At 58.0% G+C, this 21,704-nt stretch overlaps 1 protein-coding gene across 6 annotated transcripts in view; it reads right to left on the reverse strand.

The window, feature by feature from the left end:
* Positions 1-1,439: 1,439 nt before the first annotated feature.
* Positions 1,440-21,704, reverse strand: part of RUSC2 (RUN and SH3 domain containing 2) — a 36,353-nt gene continuing 16,088 nt past the window's right edge. For 3 of the 6 annotated variants that reach the window (XM_066613773.1, XM_066613774.1, XM_066613771.1), the window contains exons 3-12: positions 17,182-17,934; positions 15,796-15,996; positions 14,572-14,715; positions 13,841-13,917; positions 6,823-6,997; positions 6,267-6,372; positions 5,584-5,630; positions 4,351-5,236; positions 3,618-3,788; positions 1,440-2,733 (exon numbers count right to left, since the gene is read on the reverse strand). In XM_066613773.1, the coding sequence (XP_066469870.1) occupies positions 2,553-2,733; positions 3,618-3,788; positions 4,351-5,236; positions 5,584-5,630; positions 6,267-6,372; positions 6,823-6,997; positions 13,841-13,917; positions 14,572-14,715; positions 15,796-15,996; positions 17,182-17,934 (2,741 nt within the window). In that variant the 3' untranslated portion in view covers positions 1,440-2,552. The remainder of the gene's footprint in view (positions 2,734-3,617; positions 3,789-4,350; positions 5,237-5,583; positions 5,631-6,266; positions 6,373-6,822; positions 6,998-13,840; positions 13,918-14,571; positions 14,716-15,795; positions 15,997-17,181; positions 17,935-21,704) is intronic. The other 3 variants (XM_066613775.1, XM_066613776.1, XM_066613777.1) reach the window with 3 other exon arrangements.

The following is a 21,704-nucleotide window of genomic DNA, read 5'->3' on the forward strand; positions in this document are numbered from 1 at the left end:
GACTGCAAGAGACAAAGGAGGGTGCAGGCTTGGGGGGGGCGGTTGAGCGGAGAATTAAGGTCATGCTCCATTTTGTGGATGCCTTGTGGTGGGGGGTCTTTGGTGTGGGAGCACCAGGTGAGGCTGGAGAAATCCAGAGGCCTGAGAACCTTCCTGCCATTTTGCTTGGTTTGGGGGAGCAGGTGGTCATTTTCCTGACGCATGCCTTGGCCTGGGGAGGGTTGGTGTTCCTTAAGACTGAAACGCCACCTCTCCAGTCCTTGCCCCACATCACTGGTCGGGTGTCTGGTGCTAGAGCAGGAGCTGCCTTTCTCGTCAGAAGGCTGAAGCACCGATCCCACCATCTCGCTGCATGTTTTTGGGAAACAATCTTGTCTAATCTCGGAAGCTAAGCAGGGTCAGGCCTGGTTAGTACTTGGATGGGAGACCGCCTGGGAATCCCGGGTGCTGTAGGCCTATACCATAGTCTTTCGAGACTGCTGCCAACCATGGCTGTGTTAGGTCATGGGTGATGGGCCTTGATGAACTATCTGCCAGGGTAGTGAGGAGGAGCAGGGTAGTGCCACAGTAAGAAGGGCGACAGGTTACAGCAGATGCGGTCCTGGGGGCCAGGCAGGCCACTAAAGGAGAGTTGAGCAAAGACAACCACCTGACTTTCTGCCTGTCCTCCACCCCTCAGCCCGATGGTGGCTCTAACCAGGGCCCTGTGGGTCTGACCCAGCTGCTTGCTGTTCAATGCCAGGTCAGTGAAGAAGACCAGCCTGATCCAGGGTTTAATCCTGGGGGAAGGCGCTGACCTGGCTTGTATCACTGAGACTGGGTTGCTGGGGAACGCGGCGAGTCTCTCCATGCTGCACCCACCAGGGAGCTCCAGTCCTGGACCCAGTTTCTCCTTGATGCCCAGGTGACAGCTGTGGCCAGGGGGAGGGTTTTGTCCTGCTTTGGTTCCTGCTCTGGCTGCAGCAGTCCTGTAGTCAGCTGAATCTGGCTATAGTGGTTCATGCCTTGATGATGTCCTGTTTAGACTGCTGTATTTTGCTAGAGTGAGAGGTGCTCTTTTCCCTCACACGCAACACCAGAACCAGGGGACATCCACTAAAATTGAGTGTTGGGAGAATTAGGACAGACAAAAGAAGTAGCAAGTAGTTAGTCTGTGGAGCTCCTTGCCACAGGATGTGGTGATGGCGTCTGGCCTGGATGCTTTTAAAAGGGAATTGGACAAGTTTCTGGAGGAAAAATCCATTACGGGTTACAAGCCATGATGTGTATCCATTATGACGGGTTACAGGAAGCTGGACTAGATGGGCCTATGGCCTGATCCAGTGGGGCTGTTCTTATGTTCTTATGAAGGGACAGGGACGGGCGGCGTGTTCACAATTCTGGGGCACCCCAAAAATCCCTGCGCGGAATCACCAGTCACTGCTGCAGAGGGTAGCTCTTAATCAGCACCTTTTTTATTAATATGCTTCATAAATAAAGACATAAATAAAGGTGGACACCCTGTTCTAATGCCGGAAGTACAAATTAAATATGGCGCCATTTCCACAAGAGCTCTATGTACACGCAGCAGCAGCCTCTGCAGTGTCAGAGACCCCCTCATGGGGGCCAGGCAGTTGGGCAGATGCCACCTCAGCCCAATTTCTCAACACTTACTGCCAGGCGGCCACAGTAATACTGTCCACAGGCTACAGCAGGGAGATTTTGGTGGGTGGAGGACACCAAGTTCTGGAGCTCCCCACTCCTCCCCCCTAAGTGGGCAAGAGCAAGATACAGGAGGGGATCGTGGTGAGTTCTGTCATGTGGCAGGCAGTTCCACCAGCACTGCCCTCCTTGTGCCTCAGGCTCCTCCTGCTACTGTGCTGTCATCTCCATTAAGGCCTCCTGGGCTGTGAGCAGGGGCACCCCACTGCTGCTGGGAGCCCTGCCTCTGCCCCCAGCCTGCTCCCCCCTGCGGGCAACTCTCACAGACCAGCTACTTCTAACACAAAACGGCCATTAACCTACCACAACACGCACACACGCACACAGAGAGAGAGAGAGAGAGAGAGAGAGAGAGAGAGAGAGAGAGAGCTGGACAACTTTTTTCTCTGAGGTCAGCTTGCCCCCTCCCCCCCACTGAGGGGCCCTGAAGGTGGGTCTGCTCCCACTGGCTGCCCACGGGCTCCTGTGGCATAGCGGAGACAAGACACACAAGGTTGTGTTAGTGGACATTAGCAGAGAGTTCTGGAGATGGGCTTCCAGCAAGACTGCCTGCAGAGGAGAGACCTGCACCAGCACACGGAGACGAAGAAGGAACGCATGCTGGGGCTGTCATTTGGCACAGGCCACCTCACCACAGTCAGGGAGTCCCAGCAGCGTAGTTTGTGCGGAATGAGGACTGGAGGTGGAGCAGGCAGGAGCTCCTGGGGGGGGGGCATGCACGGTGACAGCTGGCCAACACGGGCAAGGCTCCACCGACTGAGTTTGTGTCACAGCGAGGGCCCGGGGAGGAGCCTGCCGCTGCCTGCCAGGCTGCAGGGGCCTGCGCTGCTTCGGCGTCCCCGCCCGTCCGGTCAGTAGTCTTCGTCCTCTGGATGGGTGACATACATGATGGGCACCAGCCCGCTCTCTGTGCCGCGGCTGCACTGCAGCCAGTCAGCCTCCGCCTTGCCCAGCACTCGCAGGATATCTCCCTTCTTGAAGCTCAGCTGCCCGGCCGCAGTGGCGATGTGGTGGCAGAGGGCTTTCACCTCCCTGGGGAAGAAGGGCAAGCCGGTGGAGGGTCAGTCAGTGCTGGGTCTGGCACTGGGAAAGCTGCCTTCAAATCCCCGGCAACGCAGGGACACTCGCAGGGGAGTCCTGGGGGAGCCACGGAGGCCCTCCCTGGCCTGCCCTCTTTGCCTTCCCTCCAATCTCCGCCTGGAACAAGAACAAACCTTGAAAGGGGGCAGGGGGAGGGCTCCAGACAGCGATTCCCCTCCCTTTTGGAGATGCCTCTGGAGTTGACAACTCTAGGCCCCCCTCCCGCCCCGCTTCCTCGGGGGAAGGAATGTAGGCCTTAGACTGCCACCGAGTGTGGGTGCTGCCCCTCTCCTCCCTGGTAAGTGCAGAAGTGGGGGTGAAGGGCCCTTGCAGGAGGGGCTTGCACGGGGCTCTCTGCCATGGTCCACAAGCCTGCTGGCTGCCCACAGGGGGAGCTTCACGGGGGCTGGCCAAAGTCCTAGCCCCGTGGTCTGGAGTGTGAAGGAAAGCACAGTCACGAGTTCAGGCCAAGAAAGGCAAACGGGGCCTGCCCCAGACTCAGATGTGAGGCCCGGTGACATTGGCTCCAGGACAGGCTTTCCCCTGCTCCAGCTTCTCCCCAGGCCAGCCCCCTTCCTGCTCCCCCAGAGGGCTCAGCTCATGCCTCTACCCCGCCCCCCAGTGGGTGTCCTTCCTCTCAGCAGGGCCAGGCAGCTCTTCTGCTCCTCGGGGTCGAGAGAGCTTCTGAAGCGTAACCAAACCCAGCACATGCCGCCCTTTACCCCACCAAGCAGTCCCTGGAGGTCTCTGACAAGCCACTCGGAAGCCCAGCTGACCTCTGCAGGTAAGCAAAGCCTTCCAGTGTCCCACCCCCTCTGCAGCCCCTTCCCACTCACCAGGGTGGCTCCGGGGACAGGCGCCTGGCCACTGGCTTGGGGCGTGAAGGGGGAGGCTCCGAGGGCAGCCTCTTGGGCTCAGCGGCAGCCTCTCTCCGTACGCCGGCCCCCACGGTCTGCGCCACCAGCTGCAGCACGGAACGATCCAGGCTGAGCCAGCCGGAGGGCAGCCTGGAAGAGAGCAGCTGGTCAGGCAGGGGCATGGAAGAGGAGGCCAGCGAGGGCCCCGTCGCGGCCCAGCACCTCCCAGGGCAGGCCCCGCATGGAGGCTGAGAGCAAGAGCTGCACGAGGCTGGAACTGGGAGTCACGCTGACAGGGTCCCCAGAGGACTCGGGCACTCCCACACTGCCAGGCGCCTCCTGCTCCCTGCAGTGCCTTGGCCAAGAAACCCACCCCCTCCCACTCCAGACCAGGCCTCTCTGAGTTGCGGAGGCTTCTGGTCAAAGACGGGGACTCCACTCACAAGGCAGGTGATGCAGTGAAAGGGAAGGCGTCACCAATCCCAGAGGGGCCCACAGTCTGAGAGACAAGTCGGGGAGGGGGCTGCAGGGCATCACCCCTCCTTTCACAGCATCTCAGACCCCCAGAGGCGAGGGGCGGCCTCTGCAGCCTTACCAGCCACCCGCTGCCCTTCGCTGCCGGCTCCCAGTGCCTCTGCCTGTCCCAGCCTCCAGGGGGAACCGACAACCGCCGGCCCCCACCTCCGCCTGCAGACTCCGGAGACCTCCCTACCTGCTGGCCTGCTTGGGGTCCCTGGGCAGCTTCCGAGAGCCAAAGAGGCGACCCCACTTGGGCTGGCCACTCTCCGCTGGGGCCCCCTCCTTCTGGGCTGGGCCGCTCTCGCCCTCGCTGTCCTGGGTGCGCTTCAGCTCGGTGAGCACAGAGTCCGGAGGGCTACCCATCCAGAAAGGCCGGCTCCTCTCCTTCGGCTCCTCCCTGGCCGTGGGTGCTGGTCTCCCTGTGGGCTCTGCTTCCTGCTGGGCAGGCCCTTCTGTGAGCGGGCAGGCCTCTGCGCCATCCACCACGCCCTCCCTGGGATGAGGAGGGGGGCCCTTCACGGACACCGCTGGCCTGCTGACAGCCCCCAGGCCTGCCACCTTCCTCCTCCGCTCACAGCGGGCAGAGCGCGAGCCCTCGGGGGAGCCCTCGATGTAGACCTGGGAGCTCTGCATGAGCTGGAACCACCAGCTTGCCTGCTTGTCCTTCCTCCTGTCTGGGGCACTCCCCGGGTCCTGCTTCGGCCCGACTGCCTCTTCCCTCTCGGCGCTTCCGGAGGGGGCGCCCACGCCCTTGGCCCGGCCCTCTTCTGCTACCAGGCCGTTCTGCGGGGCCTCCCAGCTCTCACCGCCCGCCTCCTGGGCACTGCTCCCCCGAGAGCGCATCAGCTGCAGGGTGGAGTGGGCTGACAGCAGCAGGTCCTGCCGGACGCGGAGCAGCTCCTTCTGCTGCTGCTGCTGGCGGCCCACCTGCAGCAAGTGGTGCTCGAAGAGGAGGTCCACGCTGAAGGGCAGCAGCGACAGAGGCTGCAGCAGGAGCAGCACCTCCTCAAAGAGGCCTTGGCAGACCCCTGGTGCCAGCGACAGGAAGCCCGACGGCTGGTAGTGCAGCTGGATGATGTCTGTGGGGGAGGGGAGGACACCACCATCAGCTCCTTCCCAGCTTGCACCCCCCCCAGCACACAGGTCTCACAGTCTGCCACCTTGAGGCAAGGCCCCCCTGCTTCCTGCCCCATTCCTGTTTGCATGGCCGGGGGGGGGGGGGGAGATGCTACAATACTCTGCCGAGGCTCAAGAAGAGTCCCCAAGGCAAGCCCACCGTAAGATCTGGGGGGCAGGAGGGGGAAGCAGCTGCATCGCAGAGGCTTTCTGGCCACCCACCAGCCCTCTCTCAGGTGGCTGCTGGAAGTCTCCCATCACCACCACACCTGCCCACCCCAGGCAGCCCCAGACCCCCAGGCAGCCTCACCTTCGTGGCTGTAGAGGTGGTTAAACCAGAACTCCAGCGACCGGATGCTGTTGGGGAGGAAAGCAAGAAAGGCAGTCAGTGCAGGCAGGCCGGCCGCGCCCAAGAAGCAGGCACCTCCTGTAGGGAGCCCACGGGGAACGCTGGAGGCCAGATGACCCCCAGGGCTTGCAGAAAGAAGGTGGGGCTGGGGGTGGGCACTGCTCCATTTCCCAGTGGAGAAACCTGGTCCCACCACTGCACCTCCCCTTTCGCACCTGGCTTTTCAGGGACCCGTGAGATGGAAGTTCCTCATGCCCTGGTCACAGTAGTGCAGGAAATGCCAACATAATCCCACTTGGGCGTGGAGAAGAAACTCCTCCCATGTGACATGCTGCAGGAACTCTGCCCAGAGACAGGGGCAGGACCAGGCAGGCTGCTGGCACGGAGACAGTCGGCCAAGAGCAGGGGCTTCTCAGAGTTCCTCAAATGTGGCTTTGCTCCGCAGAGGCCTGATTTCAGGAGTGTCAGGGTCCGGCACAAGCAACTGAGGGGAGTGTTTCCCCTCTGAACTTGGCCAACAGGCTGACTGTGGGAGGGGGGCACCTGCACCTTTGCTCCCTGCCCCGGCATGTCTCTGGCCCCCAGCACCCCCCCCACCAGAAGTGGTCTTGGGACCCTGCCCTGTCCCCGCCAACACTGCTTACTTGAGGAGGCCAAAGATGAAGGCATTGAAACGCATGCGGTGACTGGTGAGCTCTGGGTACTGGCCGACCTGGCTGCAGAGGCTGTGCAGGACCTTGGTGGAGGGACCTGTGGAGCGGAGTGCTGGCAGTCACGGGCGGAGCAGGAAGCCCCCTGCCTGTCCCGAGGGCTGAACAGGTGGAGGTTCGGGGTGGGGACGGGTCCTCCTGCTCCGTCTCAGGCAGCTTCGTGGTTTCAGGACCCCAGAAGGGCAGAGAGGTGATTTGGCTCTTGGGAGGGCGGAGGGTGTTCAGGGGCAGCTGGGTCAGGGGACCAGGTCCCGTCGCTCTCACAGAGTCAGTGGGAAAAGCTCCTTATTGAAGCCGCCAGACAACTAGAGGGTGAGAGTGACAGAGACCCCTGTGGGTCTCCTCAGGAGTAAGTCTCAATGATTCCCATGGGACTTGCTTCCAAGAAACCGAGTATGCAGGGAGTGAGGGACAGCAGGGCTGTGCTTCCCCCCTCACAAACAAGGGGCTCAGAAGGGGGAGTATTCCAGCAGCCAAAGAGAGTTCCTACCCAGCTGGGTGGAGGCCTCCACCACACTCCAGGGGACGTTCCGCCTCTGGCCAACGATCACGTCCAGCACGTAGGCCTTAAGCCCATCACTCAGGACCCCGTGGATGGCTGGGCACAGGTACTTCAGGATGAGGTGCCCCACATTGGGGCTCACCGAGCTGTTCCCCAGCTTGGCCTGAAGAAATGGGGGGGGGGGGAGAGAGCGAGAGAGAGCAGATCACCACCTCAGCAGGCCATGGCTGGTTCTAGCACTGAGTGCACCCAGATCCAGTCCCTGCCGGGTGTGCCCAGGGGCCAGATGCAGGTCTCCTTGGCATCCTGCAAGCTGGAGCGGGGCTCCTCTCTCGGCACAGCTGGGAAACGCCCTTCCATTTCTTCCTTCACCTGCTTGCAGAAAGTGCCTGGATGGGGCAGGTTGCTGCAGGGACCTGAGTGTGCTCTGCCAGGTGCGAGGGGGAGGTGGAGATGGCCCAAGAAGCATGGAAGCTCCTTCCTGAGGGGAAGCACCTTCAGGCGTGGCCTGCCTGGCCCCCTCAAGCCTCCCAGCATTGATCCCTTCTGGGAGACACATCTGAAGGTCCATTTCGGTTTCTGCTTTCAAAGGGACGCGTGTGGCCTCTGGGAACCAAGTGCCTCTGGGAACTAAGTGCCAGGTAAGGCACAAGAGTTTAGCATCTGGGCGGGGAGAAGGCAAGGAGACCTCTGAGTTTTGGAGAAGGAGAGGAGGAGGAGCAGGAGGAGGAGGTAAGTGTACTCATTCTAACGCTTTGTCTTTCTAACTCCCTGTCTTCTAACCTTAACCTTACCTTTAAAGCAACCTTAAATCAAAATTGAAAGTTAGCACCTAAGGGAGGTACATAGGGCTACTCTGAGCAGGAGCAGAGTCCTACTCGTGAGTAAGAGCAGAGTCCTACTCGTGAGCAAGTGCCCAAGGGTCAGGCATTTAAATCAAAATTGAAAGTTAGCTGCACCTAAGGTAGCACTTAATCGAAGGAAGGGAGGAGGATAAAATGAAAAGCAGGTTTTCTACTTGTTTAAATTAAACCTATACTTAACCCAGGTTAAACCTAATCTAAGTTAGAACATAACCTAAACAGGTCAGTAAATTGGGACACAGGATCTAGAGAGCAATAAATAATTAAACAAACCCAAATAAAAACTAGCTTGAGGTTACAAAAACAGTCCAGCCTAAGAGAACAGAACTAGGAGGGGAAGCGCCAATTCCCAACCCATTAAGAGGCCCAATTAGGCTAATCCAAGCAGTCCATTCAGGAGCCTGCAGAGTAGGTCACGCCCATCAGCAGCCATTTGCCTTCCTGAGCTCTTGTAAACTCACCTGGGAAGGCCAGCCCCCTTTCAATCAGGAAGGAAGGAGGGGGGAGGAGCCAGCCAGGAGTATAAAGCTAGGCAGGCCATCGCGTGAGGCTCTCTGCAGACGCGTGTGGCCCCTGGGAACCAAGTGCCAGGTAAGGCACAAGAGTTTAGCATCTGGGCGAGTTCAGCAGCAGGGCGAGGAGGCCAGGGCCCCATACACTGCCCTTCCTCTTCCCTTGAGAAGAGGGCTGCTATCCAGTGTACGGTTTTTAAAAGGACCCCTAAATAAAACAACAACAAAAAAGCTATGCAGTCAGGCAGCCAGCAGCAGAGTGGGGGCTACCCAGTGTTCTGCATCGAGTGCCACATGTATGATTATATGCCTCTGGGGCATAAGTCATGGCTGTGTCCTCGGTGCAAGGAGCTCCAGGCTCTCAGGGAACGCGTCCGCTCCCTTGAAGCCTTGGTGGCCGACCTGGAGAAGCGCAGGCAGCCAGAGGAGGACCGTGGGGAGACTTCTGGGGACGATCAGGCTTCGTCCCAACCTCAGGCGTGCAGCTCCTCGGCTGCCCGGGTGGGAAGTCTCGGGACTGGAGGACGTCATCCTGGAGAGGAGGGAAACAATCCCCTAGGGGGGATCCCTTCTCCAGGGGATGGGCCCGTATCCGAGCGCACTCGGGATACTCCTCGGCGGGAGGGGGGTCGGGGGCTTCTTGTAGTGGGGGATTCGATTATTAGAAACATAGAGAGGGGGGTTTGCGATGGATGTGAGGACCGCATGGTGACTTGCCTGCCTGGTGCGAAGGTTGCGGACATCACTTCTCGTCTAGACAGGCTAGTAGACAGTGCTGGGGGAGAGGTAGCGGCTGTGGTGCATGTCGGCACCAACGACGTGGGCAAGTGTAGCTGGGAGGTCCTGGAGGCCAAATTTAGGCTTTTAGGCAGGAAGCTGAAAGCCAGGACCTCAAAGGTAGCGTTCTCTGAAGTGCTACCTGTTCCACGCGCAGGGCCAGCTAGGCAGGCGGAGATCAGGGGTCTCAATGCGTGGATGAGACGGTGGTGTAGGGAGGAGGGGTTTAGATTCGTTAGGCACTGGGGAACGTTTTGGGACAAGCGGGGCCTGTACAAGAGGGACGGGCTCCATTTGAACCAGAATGGAACCAGACTGCTGGCGCATAACATTAAAAAGGTGGCAGAGCAGCTTTTAAACTGATCCCTGGGGGAAGGCCGACAGGAGCCGAGGGGCACCTGGTTCGGGACTCCTCATCCCTATGGGATGAGGTTGGGGAGGTTAGAGAACAACAAGACAAAGGCAGGAGAAGAAATTGGGAAAGTTAGGGAGATGGGATGTGATAGATGGTTTGGCACAATGAGAGGATGCGGGGACAAAGGAGCGAATAAGCAGCCCATCCTGGGGCATTCCATGTATAAATGCTTTTATGCGAATGCCCGAAGTCTACGAGCAAAGGTGGGAGAACTGGAATGTCTGGTGACAAGGGAAAATATTGACATAGTGGGCATAACGGAAACCTGGTGGAATGCGGAGAATCAGTGGGATACCGCAATCCTGGGCTATAAACACTACAGGAGGGACAGGCAGGGGCGTGTTGGAGGTGGGGTGGCCCTTTATGTTAAGGAAGGGATAGAATCCAGCAAAGTAGAGATTGAAGGTGGGTCCGACTCCACCGTAGAATCTCTGTGGGTTAAATTACCAGGCTTGTGCAGCGATGTAATACTGGGGGCGTGCTATCGTCCTCCAGACCAGAAATCTGATGGGGACCTTGAAATGAGGAAACAGATCAGGGAGGTGACAAGGAAGGACAGGGTTGTAATCATGGGGGACTTCAATTATCCTCATATTGATTGGGTCAATTTGTGTTCTGGTCACGATAAGGAAACCGGGTTTCTTGACGTGCTGAATGACTGTGGCTTAGATCAGCTAGTCACGGAGCCCACCAGAGGACAGGTGACTCTGGATTTAATTTTGTGCGGTACGCAGGACCTGGTTAGAGATGTAAACGTTACTGAGCCATTGGGGAACAGTGATCATGCTGCGATCCGTTTTGACGTGCACGTTGGGGGAAGAATACCAGGCAAATCTCTAACAAAAACCCTTGACTTCCGACGGGCAGACTTCCCTCAAATGAGGAGGCTGGTTAGAAGGAGGTTGAAAGGGAGGGTAAAAAGAGTCCAGTCTCTCCAGAATGCATGGAGGCTGCTTAAAACAACAGTAATAGAGGCCCAGCAGAGGTGTATACCACAAAGAAAGAAGGGTTCCACTAAATCCAGGAGAGTGCCCGCATGGCTAACCAGCCAAGTTAGAGAGGCTGTGAAGGGCAAGGAAGCTTCCTTCCGTAAATGGAAGTCTTGCCCTAATGAAGAGAATAAAAAGGAACATAAACTGTGGCAAAAGAAATGTAAGAAGGTGATAGGGGAGGCCAAGCGAGACTATGAGGAACGCATGGCCAGCAACATTAAGGGGAATAATAAAAGCTTCTTCAAATATGTTAGAAGCAGGAAACCCGCCAGAGAAGCGGTTGGCCCTCTGGATGGTGAGGGAGGGAAAGGGGAGATAAAAGGAGACTTAGAGATGGCAGAGAAATTAAATGAGTTCTTTGCATCTGTCTTCACGGCAGAAGACCTCGGGCAGATACCGCTGCCCGAACGGCCCCTCCTGACCGAGGAGTTAAGTCAGATAGAGGTTAAAAGAGAAGATGTTTCAGACCTCATTGATAAATTAAAGATCAATAAGTCACCGGGCCCTGATGGCATACACCCAAGGGTTATTAAGGAATTGAAGAATGAAGTTGCAGATCTCTTGACTAAGGTAAGCAACTTGTCCCTCAAAACAGCCACAGTGCCAGAAGATTGGAGGATAGCAAATGTCACGCCTATTTTTAAAAAGGGAAAGAGGGGGGACCCGGGAAACTATACGCCTAACATCCATACCGGGTAAGATGGTGGAATGCCTCATCAAAGATAGGATCTCAAAACACATAGACGAACAGGCCTTGCTGAGGGAGAGTCAGCATGGCTTCTGTAAGGGTAAGTCTTGCCTCACGAACCTTATAGAATTCTTTGAAAAGGTCAACAGGCATGTGGATGCGGGAGAACCCGTGGACATTATATATCTGGACTTTCAGAAGGCGTTTGACACGGTCCCTCACCAAAGGCTACTGAAAAAACTCCACAGTCAGGGAATTAGAGGACAGGTCCTCTCCTGGATTGAGAACTGGTTGGAGGCCAGGAAGCAGAGAGTGGGTGTCAATGGGCAATTTTCACAATGGAGAGAGGTGAAAAGCGGTGTGCCCCAAGGATCTGTCCTGGGACCGGTGCTTTTCAACCTCTTCATAAATGACCTGGAGACAGGGTTGAGCAGTGAAGTGGCTAAGTTTGCAGACGACACCAAACTTTTCCGAGTGGTAAAGACCAGAAGTGATTGTGAGGAGCTCCAGAAGGATCTCTCCAGACTGGAAGAATGGGCAGCAAAATGGCAGATGCGCTTCAATGTCAGTAAGTGTAAAGTCATGCACATTGGGGCAAAAAATCAAAACTTTAGATATAGGCTGATGGGTTCTGAGCTGTCTGTGACAGATCAGGAGAGAGATCTTGGGGTGGTGGTGGACAGGTCGATGAAAGTGTCGACCCAATGTGCGGCGGCAGTGAAGAAGGCCAATTCTATGCTTGGGATCATTAGGAAGGGTATTGAGAACAAAACGGTCAGTATTATAATGCCGTTGTACAAATCGATGGTAAGGCCACACCTGGAGTATTGTGTCCAGTTCTGGTCGCCGCATCTCAAAAAAGACATAGTGGAAATGGAAAAGGTGCAAAAGAGAGCGACTAAGATGATTACAGGGCTGGGGCACCTTCCTTATGAGGAAAGGCTACGGCGTTTGGGCCTCTTCAGCCTAGAAAAGAGATGCTTGAGGGGGGACATGATTGAGACATACAAAATTATGCAGGGGATGGACAGAGTGGATAGGGAGATGCTCTTTACACTCTCACATAATACCAGAACCAGGGGACATCCACTAAAATTGAGTGTTGGGCGGGTTAGGACAGACAAAAGAAAATATTTCTTTACTCAGCGCGTGGTCGGTCTGTGGAACTCCTTGCCACAGGATGTGGTGCTGGCGTCTAGCCTAGACGCCTTTAAAAGGGGATTGGACGAGTTTCTGGAGGAAAAATCCATTATGGGGTACAAGCCATGATGTGTATGCGCAACCTCCTGATTTTAGGAATGGGTTAAGTCAGAATGCCAGATGTAGGGGAGAGCACCAGGATGAGGTCTCTTGTTATCTGGTGTGCTCCCTGGGGCATTTGGTGGGCCGCTGTGAGATACAGGAAGCTGGACTAGATGGGCCTATGGCCTGATCCAGTGGGGCTGTACTTATGTTCTTAACTACAATTCCCAGGAAGCCTTGCAGGTCTCTTGTTATCTGGTGTGCTCCCTGGGGCATTTGGTGGGCTGCTGTGAGATACAGGAAGCTGGACTAGATGGGCCTATGGCCTGATCCAGTGGGGCTGTACTTATGTTCTTAACTACAATTCCCAGGAAGCCTTGCAGGTCTCTTGTTATCTGGTGTGCTCCCTGGGGCATTTGGTGGGCTGCTGTGAGATACAGGAAGCTGGACTAGATGGGCCTATGGCCTGATCCAGTGGGGCTGTACTTATGTTCTTAACTACAATTCCCAGGAAGCCTTGCAGGTCTCTTGTTATCTGGTGTGCTCCCTGGGGCATTTGGTGGGCTGCTGTGAGATACAGGAAGCTGGACTAGATGGGCCTATGGCCTGATCCAGTGGGGCTGTTCTTATGTAAAGGGACGTTCTAGAAAAGGGTTTGGTGAAGCGGCTCTACTGCTGAAGCCCCGAGGCCAATAAGGGACTTGCAGGAGGCCACGCAAAAGGCCTGTGCCAAAAGTGGGACTGGCGAGCAGGTGTTGGCCCTGCAGACATTCAGAACAGCCCAAGGCTGGAGCTGCTGCCAGCCGCCTGCTCCAGGGGGTCAAGAAGAACCTCAGATGTCTGCAGTGTATTCCGGCTGCAAATCCTTAGGATTACTATAAATATCCCCCACGGCAGCCGGGGGCTGGAGCAGCCTAGAGCCAATGCCCTGGGCCGCTCCGTGAACGGCTTGTTGACAGCCCAGACGACACTGGGCGCCAAAAGCCTGCCCCCCAGACCCATCCCATCTTGACTGGCGGGGGGGGGGGAACAGGAGTCTGTGGAGGAAAAGGCAGGGCACAGAGCCTTCCTTTTCGAAGGGCTGTGACATCGCCTGGCTGGGCCAGAGGATTCCCAGAGAATACTGCTGGGAGGCAGAGCATTCCCAGGGGCCTCCACCAGGCCTGCCTCCCAGTTGCCTTGACCCTGAGTTGCAAGGGAAGCTTCTCCTCTTGGTGCGCAGGGGGGCGTGTGATCTGGACACCCAGGGAGGGAAGTGCTTTGGGGAGCAGACCCAGGCCTTGCCAAGCCTTGTGACCATTTACAGCCCTACGACTGAGCTCCCAGGAGTCAGGTACCAAGGAGCACAAGGGCAGCCGTGACAGGGGCAAGCACTGCAAGTGCCAAGGAGCCGAATATTGCCACGGATACAGGCAGAGGAGGCCTCCACGCCTGAAAGCAAGGAGGGAGGCACCAGGAAAAGCAGCTTCACTTCACAAGCCCTGCAGTCAGCTGCAGTCACCCCAGCCTCAGCTTACCTTCACCCCGGGGTCTCTGCTGGTCCCGAAATGAGCCACAATCAGATCTACAGCCATGTTGATTGCCTTGACCAGACCTGGGGGACAGACAGGCAGAGCACCAGTGAGGGGGGCTTCCTGGCCCTCGTTTCCAGCAAACCCACAGGAATGGAACCAAAGGGGCCTTGGAAGGGACACTTCAGCCACCTCTCCCACAGAGATGGGGGATCCGCTCACTCACACCCTGCCCAGCAGGGTCCCACCTGGAAGGCTGACAACTCCAAGGGCGAAACCAGCTCTATTTAGGGGGACCAAGCTGAGCCAGCCAGAGCCTGCACCCTCCCTCCAGGGCCTCCGCTCTTGCAGAGCCCTGCCTGAGTCCTGGGCAGCCTCCAGCTACAAGGGTCTTGGGGCCGCTTCGACATGCCTCTTGACGGAGAGCCTGGAGGCCTGCTGCTCACTGGGATGTCTGAAATAAAGTCCTGGCAGGTGCAGATCCATGCAGGCAGCCTGGCCCTTCAGTGCCCCCCTTTGCCCTGGTCCCTCTTCCATCTCTGCACTGATGCCCACGCTGTCTGAGGGGGGCCTGCGAGCAGCTGTTCTGCCTTGTCCACGTGTGGCACGCTGGTGGCTCTTCCAAACTCAGCCGCCCTCCGCTTCATCCCACAGCCATGACTGGTGGGAGGATCTTTACCCGGGCTCCCCTCCCACCCTCCCCTCCCGCACCTCGGGGCCGATCAGTGAGGACCCACCCTTCTTCTGCAGCAGATCAATGGAGATGGACTCGGTGTTTCCATCTGGTGAGAGGCAGAACTCGGCAGGGGGCTTTTCTGCCAAGGAGAAATAGTCCGGGAAGAACTCAGAGTAGTTGAGTTGCAGCTGCTTCACCGACTGTCCTGCAGGAACCAGCAAGGGGCTGAGGGTCAGAGTCGCTCCTCTGAGGCACCAACCTCGGGGCCCACCTCGGCTTCATGGGGCGGAGCAAACCGGGAGGTGCAAACCAATGGCAGGGCCCAGGCTGGCTCCGTCTCCAGCCTTTGGCAAGGCTTTTGGGAGGAAGGAGAAATGGGAAAGGCTGCGGTGCCGCACCTCCCTGCCCAGAAGCCCCGAGAGGAGAGGGGCGGGCAAAGTCCCCCTCACCTTCCAGGCGCACTGAACCTGGGGAGAGGTGGACCCAGGCCTCCACTGGCTTCCAGGTGGCAAACGGACCCGGGGCCAGAAGCCCCACAAGCACATATGCCCACCCACCCACCCGCCCGTGGCAACTGATGGCTGGCATTTATTCCCCTCATCAGGGAGCAGCCTGAGCAGCAACGAAGAGGGAGGGACAAGGGCCAGCGAGGGGCTCAGGCTGAAGGACGGACCGACCTCCGAGCACTGCTTGGGGGGATTTCTGAGAGGAGAGGAAGGCGCGCAAGGCCCTTCATCAGGGCAGGACTTTCCAAGGGTGGAAAGGCAAGGCTGGGGGTGTCAGCCTCCATGAGGGTGCCCTCGCCCCCCGAGCAGTCCAGGAAGAAAGCCCAGGGAATCTCTGTCCAAGAGGGCACTGCTGGGGAACCCCCTGGCCTGCAGCACCGCCTCTGGAGGTGGCTGGAGATGGGTGCTGCAGCCACAGGCTCAGCAGGCTGGCTGCCAAGGGAAGCCAGCGGGATCCCAGCTCCGGCTGCCCTGGGGAGCTCACTCCCCCCGGACAGAGCACATGGCCAAAGGCTTGGCGGTTCCTGCATGTCTGGGGGTGAGCCACTTTCTCTGCCTAGGCTCAGCAGCCAGGTCCGGACTTCTGATCCGTGGGGCCCTCTCTAGTCCTCCTAGGAAAGCAGCTCCATGGTGGGGGCCTGCAGCTGAGGTGGTCCATTTCCTTCCCACACCCAGATAGGCCCTGACCCACGGAAGCATCTCCCCAGGGAAAAGGCGAAGGGCAGGAAGGTGGGGCTGCGGGGGGGGGGGATCTGCAGAGGACTGGGGGGCATGCGCACCCTTCAGCTTGTAGCCAGCGCGTCCTGCATTCAGGGCACCTGGGAGCTCAAAGAGGGGGGTCCTCCAGGGCAGCCTGCCCTCCTGCGGCTTCCAGTCCAGGCTGCCTCTGAGCCCCGCCAGCCCTGCGGAGTGGTCCAGTCCCAGCGGGTTCCTTCGGCGATACTCCCTCCACTTGAGTGCTTGCGGGGAGAGATGGTTTGCTACACAGCCCCAAAGGTGGCAGAACAGGTGGGGGAAGGAAGGCAGGGGAGCAGAAGGAAGGTGGAGACGGGCAGGGACAAGGGGCAGAGACAGCCAGTTAGGGCAACCCAGCAACACAAGCGGCAATTCAGCAAGCGCAGAGGCAACAGACCCAGTGGGGGGGCACAGCATTCGATGGTGGCTCTTCCCATCTTTCACCACTACAGAGCCAGGCTGGGTCACCAGTGAGAGGTCTAGAGTGGGCAGAAGGTAGTGCTTCTTCACACAGAGCATAATTAATCTGTGGAACAATCACAAGATGGGGTGAGGACCACGAGTTTAGATGCCTTCAAAGAGGAGGAGTGGACAAAGGCAGGGTGCCCCAGAGGCCTATCAGTGGGCAAGCACAGCCTCTGTCTTTACTCACAGCGAGTGCAAGGAAGCGAGGGAAGGAGAATCTCTACTCTGCTGGGTCACTGCCAGGCCTTTCTCTGGTGGAAACAGGCTATCTTTCATCAAGCACCCCCTCCCCCCCAGAGCTCTCCTGCCATTTTGGGCACCGTGCTGGCCAAGGGGGCGGTCAATGGGCTCCTGTGAGCACTGCAAACTGAACAGCCACCAAAGGACACCCACAGCGGTGACTCAGGCACCTGCTACTGGGCTGCCCTTCCTGAAGGGGGTGGTGGCAGAGGCTGCTTGCTGCTGGGGGAGCTTCAGCTCAGGTAACGCCTCTGGAGGCGAACACATAGAGGAAAGGGGGAGGAGTGCTCCCCTTGAAAGCCCAGGAGGAGGAGCCTGGCACGGCCCTGGAGAAGGGCTGGCCTCTCAGTGTGCAACTGCTGCCATTCAGTCTGTTCCTGCTCTTGTCCCAAACTTGGAAGCACTCTGGTCCTCACTGCATGGGCAGAGCCGCTGGTACAGATGGCAGCTGCCACGTTCTCTGCCCTGATCACACACAGAAAAGGATCTGGGTCTGCAAGTGAGGGATTCCTCCAGACACTCCAGCTTTGCCACAGAGCAGACAGGGCCTCTTCTTTGGGGAGGCACCCAACCCACCCACCTTCTCCACAATTATCTTGTGCTGGCAAGCATAATGCACACTGACGTGGCTGCACAAGGACATCATCATCATCTTCATGCACAGGCACCAAGCAGAGGTTCTTCCTAACTGCAGCATGGCCAGATGTTCTCTAGCGGCAACCTACCGTTGAGGGGCCGGGGGGCAACGGCGCTGAGCAGTCCCACGCCGAGGGCCTCGCCACAGCCAGCTTTCCACTGGGGCTCCACAGGGTTCTCAGCCTGAGTCCGGCCTGGTCCCGCTGGCCGCACAGCTGCCAGGAGGGCACTGCCATGGTTTGTGCAGTTGCTCATGGCGGGCAGTTGCTCAGGCGGCTCCTCCTTCTCGGGAAGGGACGTGGAGCTCTCCTTCTTCATCTTGTGCAGGGTGGCAAGGCTACCTGTGGCCAGGGAAGGCCTGGTGGGCAGGAGGTTGGCAGAGACTGGGCACGACCTACTCCGGGGTGGGTGGCTCTCGAGAGCTGGGGAGGAGGACTCCACAGTGGGGAAGAAAGGCACGGTGCTGCTGCTGCGCACGGGGGAGTAGCTGCCCAGTGGAGAGGGGCGAGTGGTCTCCGGGACAGGCTTCTGGGCATAGCCCTCACCTAGGGCAGCAGCCCCGTCTGCTGAGCGCTGGCCGTGCACAAGGGCGCCCACCACCATGGGCTGGTCGGCGGAGGTGGTGGAGGCCTGGGAGGTAGAGGAGAGTGGCTGGCTGGCGGAGCGGCTGGCAGCAGACAGGCTGTAGAGCTGGGAGAGGCTGGCAGCAAAGTGGCTGTGCAGGGCCCGGGCCTTCGGCTGCTTGGGGAAGTGGTGCTGGAACACGAAGGGCTGGATGGGCAGCGTGGTGGGTCGCTGGTCCTTGCTGTAGCGCACCACCGCCTTGCTGTCTGCTGCCCCACCTGCAGGGGAGACACAGAGCGAACCCGTGAAGGCTGGCTGGCGGCCCGAGGGACGCAGAGAGCAAGGTGGGGAGGGGCGGGCAGTGCAGGCAGCCAGCGGGCACAGAGCCCATGCCTGAAGTCCAGGGGCCCATCCCTGTGTTCTGCCAAGGGCTGCGCCAAGCGCTGGACTCGCTCTCGCACCCTCAGGCGCAGAGGAAACCAGCCAGCGAGGCAGAGTCCCAACTTCCCCCACTGTTGCACCCCTCTCTGCCTCACAAAGGGCACAGAGTCACTCTCTGACCTGGGAGAAGGGGCCACCCCACCCCACCCCACCTCCTTTGCTGCTCCAGTCACGCCCTCTGGCATGGCCTTGGCATCTACAGTGCTTTGAAGGAGGAACCGAGGAAGGGGTACAGCTCTGCCCTCAAGAACACATCATATAAGCATCCCACAAACAGCAGCAGCCTCCCCCCAGCCCCAATGCCCAGGAGGAGCCACGGTGGCACATCCGCTCCAGCAGCTGTTTTCCGCCTTGTTCGCCTCGTGGCACACAAGCAAAGCACTACAGCTGTCAAAACCTCAGCTTTTGGAAACTGAGGCACTCCACACATTCCCCGATGGCCCTCCTAAGAGATGGCCCTCCCCCCAACTCCCACTGCACACCTGCAGACCATTCGCAGCAGACCTGCTGAACGCTGAGCTGGAGGGAGCTCACAGCTCACCTTTGCCATGAACTCACCAGGGGGTCCTCAGTAAGCTATTTCTTCCCACCCCCAGCTGCAATATGGGGGAAATAATGGGGGTCTACCTTACAGGCTTATTATGTGGGTTACAGCAAGACCGTATGATGTCTGCAAATATTCGGATACACTCAGTGTTAAGAACGATTTTACTGGCATTGAGAAAGGATGGACTGAACAAGTCGGGGGGGGGATGTGCCCCTCCTTAAAGCCTCTGCTGGTCACCACCACATGCAACAATCTGGAGGCATCTGATCAACACTCTCACATTCCACGCACCGTTTCCCCCAAAACAAGACACTGTCTTATATATATTTTTTTGGCTCAAAGAAGCACACGAAATCTTATTTTCAGGGTAGGTCTTGTTTTTTTCAGAAGTCAGTCCCTTTATAGTTAATGAAACTTACTCCCTGGAAGGTGTGGAGAGGGTGTCCCCTCAGCACCCAGGAGGATGCCTGCCTGCCTGTCTACTCAGAAGTCAGTCCCTTTGTAGTTAATGGAACTTACTCCCTGGAAGGTGTGGAGAGGGTGTCCCCTCAGCACCCAGGAGGATGCCTGCCTGCCTGTCTACTCAGAAGTCAGTCCCTTTATAGTTAATGAAACTTACTCCCTGGAAGGTGTGAAGAGGGTGTCCCCTCAGCATCCAGGAGGATGCCTGCCTGCCTGTCTACTCAGAAGTCAGTCCCTTTGTAGTTAATGGAACTTACTCCCTGGAAAGGCCCTCTCCAGACCCCCCCCCCAGCTCCCTCCATCTCCACGCAGATGGAGTGGCAAGAGCTACTCAGACCGACCCCGACCAGCCACAGAGCCCCCTCCACACATGGCAAGGGGAGTGGAGGCTGACACCAGCACCCCCTCTTGGGACCAGGCCTCCTCCTCACCCATCGCCAGCCTCCGTGGATGCCCCACTCCCCACACAACACCCCCAAAACTCTCCAGACCTGCTGGGCTGGGCTCCCGGCAGTGACAGCCTCGAGTCCTCCTGCTGACTGCTGCAGGAATCAGTGGAGGGGGGGCTGACCCGTGGCTGAAACAGGAGAGCCCAGTTGGGCAAGGGGGTGCAGCCAGCAGCAGCTTCTTCCCCTTCCCTGGTTTGGAGGAAGGCGACTCTCTGCAGGGCCAGCTTGCTCCTCTTGGCTTCCTCTCCCCCCTCCACAGAAGTGGCCTTCTGGGCAGGGCCTGGGACGGCCTACAGCCCTGGAACACTGCCCACCACAGAGACAGCGGGTCTGGCCTTGCTGGCAGCTTCCCTGGAGAAAGTGAGAGGCACTCCTTCCAGGCACAGCAGGGATTGCCTCATCTCTTGTGCCCAGAGTGGAGGACGCCCCTCAGAGGCCTTGTTGCTGGGAGGGGGAAGGGCGGGGGCTCCTTTCTCCACCTGCTTTGTGACCTGGTCTGCACTTGCCTCTCTGCGATCCCTTCCCGCTCAGGATAACGAGCAGCGGCAGGCAGCTGGTTGATAGTGGTGTGAGAACAGAATCATAGAATCATAGATTTGGAAGGGGCCTAACAGGTCATCTAGTCCAGCCCCCTGCCTGTAGCAGGAAACTCTCCTAGAGCATCTCCAACAGGTGCTTGTTGAGCCTCTGCTTGAAGATCTTCATGAGGAAAAGTCCACCAAATCCCCTGGCAATCTGCTCCACCGCCTGACCGTCAGGAATATTTCCTGATATCCATTCAGAATCTCTTCTCTTGCAGTTTGTACCTGTTGGATCTAGTCCTACTTTCAGAAGGAGTTGAGAACAAATTTGTCCCATCTTCCCTATGACAGCCCTTCAGGTATTTGAACAGCACTAGCGTACCCCCTCTCAGCCTCCTCTTCTCCAGGCTGAACATACCAAGTTCCCTCAACCTTTCCCCGCAGGGCTTGTCCCCCAGCCCCTGATCCCCCTTGTCGCCCTCCTCTGAACCGGCTCCAGTTTGGCTGCATCTTTCTTAAAGTGAGGTGTCCAGCATCCGGCACAGCACTACAGGCGAGGTCTGACCAATGCAGAGTAAAGCAGAACCACGACTTCTCGCAACTTGGAACTAGTGGTTCTACCAGTGAAGGCTAAAACTGCCTTCTTTGCAGCGGCATCACACTGCTGCACTGCTCATGGTCATCTTGTGACCCACCTGTCACTTCCAGAGTGCTGCGATTTGCAGCCAACCAGACACCAGGGTGGGCAGCAGAGTCCTTCCGCCGCCCAACACAGCACAGAATTCTGCTCACTGGCACCATGGTAAGGATGGGGGGCTCAGGCATCACCCCACAGAGCACTGCCCCTGGGGAAGCCTGCCCCAGCCTCCCCAACGAAGTCACTGGATGTTTGCCAACAACTTCCTAGGGCTCCTGGTCAGCACAGAGTCTCCTGGGGGGGGGAGACTGTCACCATTCACAGGGAGACTTGGCAGGTGGTCTGGCAGACCTGTGCAGGAGATGACTTCCAAGCCCCACCCCCGGCACCCACCACGTGCCCCAACACAGACAGCTTCACACCCCTAGTCTGCTGATAAGCGTGCCCTGAACTGGTGGGAAACAGCTGCTGCTGGCCAGTCTGGCTGGTGGTGGTGGGGCGCCCTGGGACCAAGTTTGGTACAGGAGACGCAGAACATTCCAGGCAATGAGGCGACCGCTGCGGCTGGCCAGGAGTGTGTGGCTGGGGTCCCTCCTTCCCTCTGCTGACCACTGTCAGCCTAGTGACTGAGCCTAGTGACTCCCCTTGCCCCCCTCCCCCGTCTTGCACAACTAACTATCTGGGAAATGCTGCTTTAGAGCAGAGAAAATTCCGTTTAGAGTAGCAATTTTCAACCACTGTAGCATGGCACGTGGGTGTGCCATGAGTGGTCTGCAGGTGTGCCATGGGAGTTTGAGGGTCAGACATTTATTAGTAGGGCTGTTGGGGGGGATGTGAGCCCCCTGCCAGCAGTGCAGAGTGTCTTGTCAATTGTCATGATGTGCCAACTGTAGTGCCCTGTCAGTTGCCTGTCTAGATGAAAAAGACTGCAAATTGCTGGCTTAGTCTCTGCAAACACGCCCCACCCAACACCCCCTACAGCAGGCCCTTT

This window comes from Tiliqua scincoides, chromosome 2, assembly GCF_035046505.1.
Source record: "Tiliqua scincoides isolate rTilSci1 chromosome 2, rTilSci1.hap2, whole genome shotgun sequence".
NCBI classification, from domain to species: domain Eukaryota; kingdom Metazoa; phylum Chordata; class Lepidosauria; order Squamata; family Scincidae; genus Tiliqua; species Tiliqua scincoides.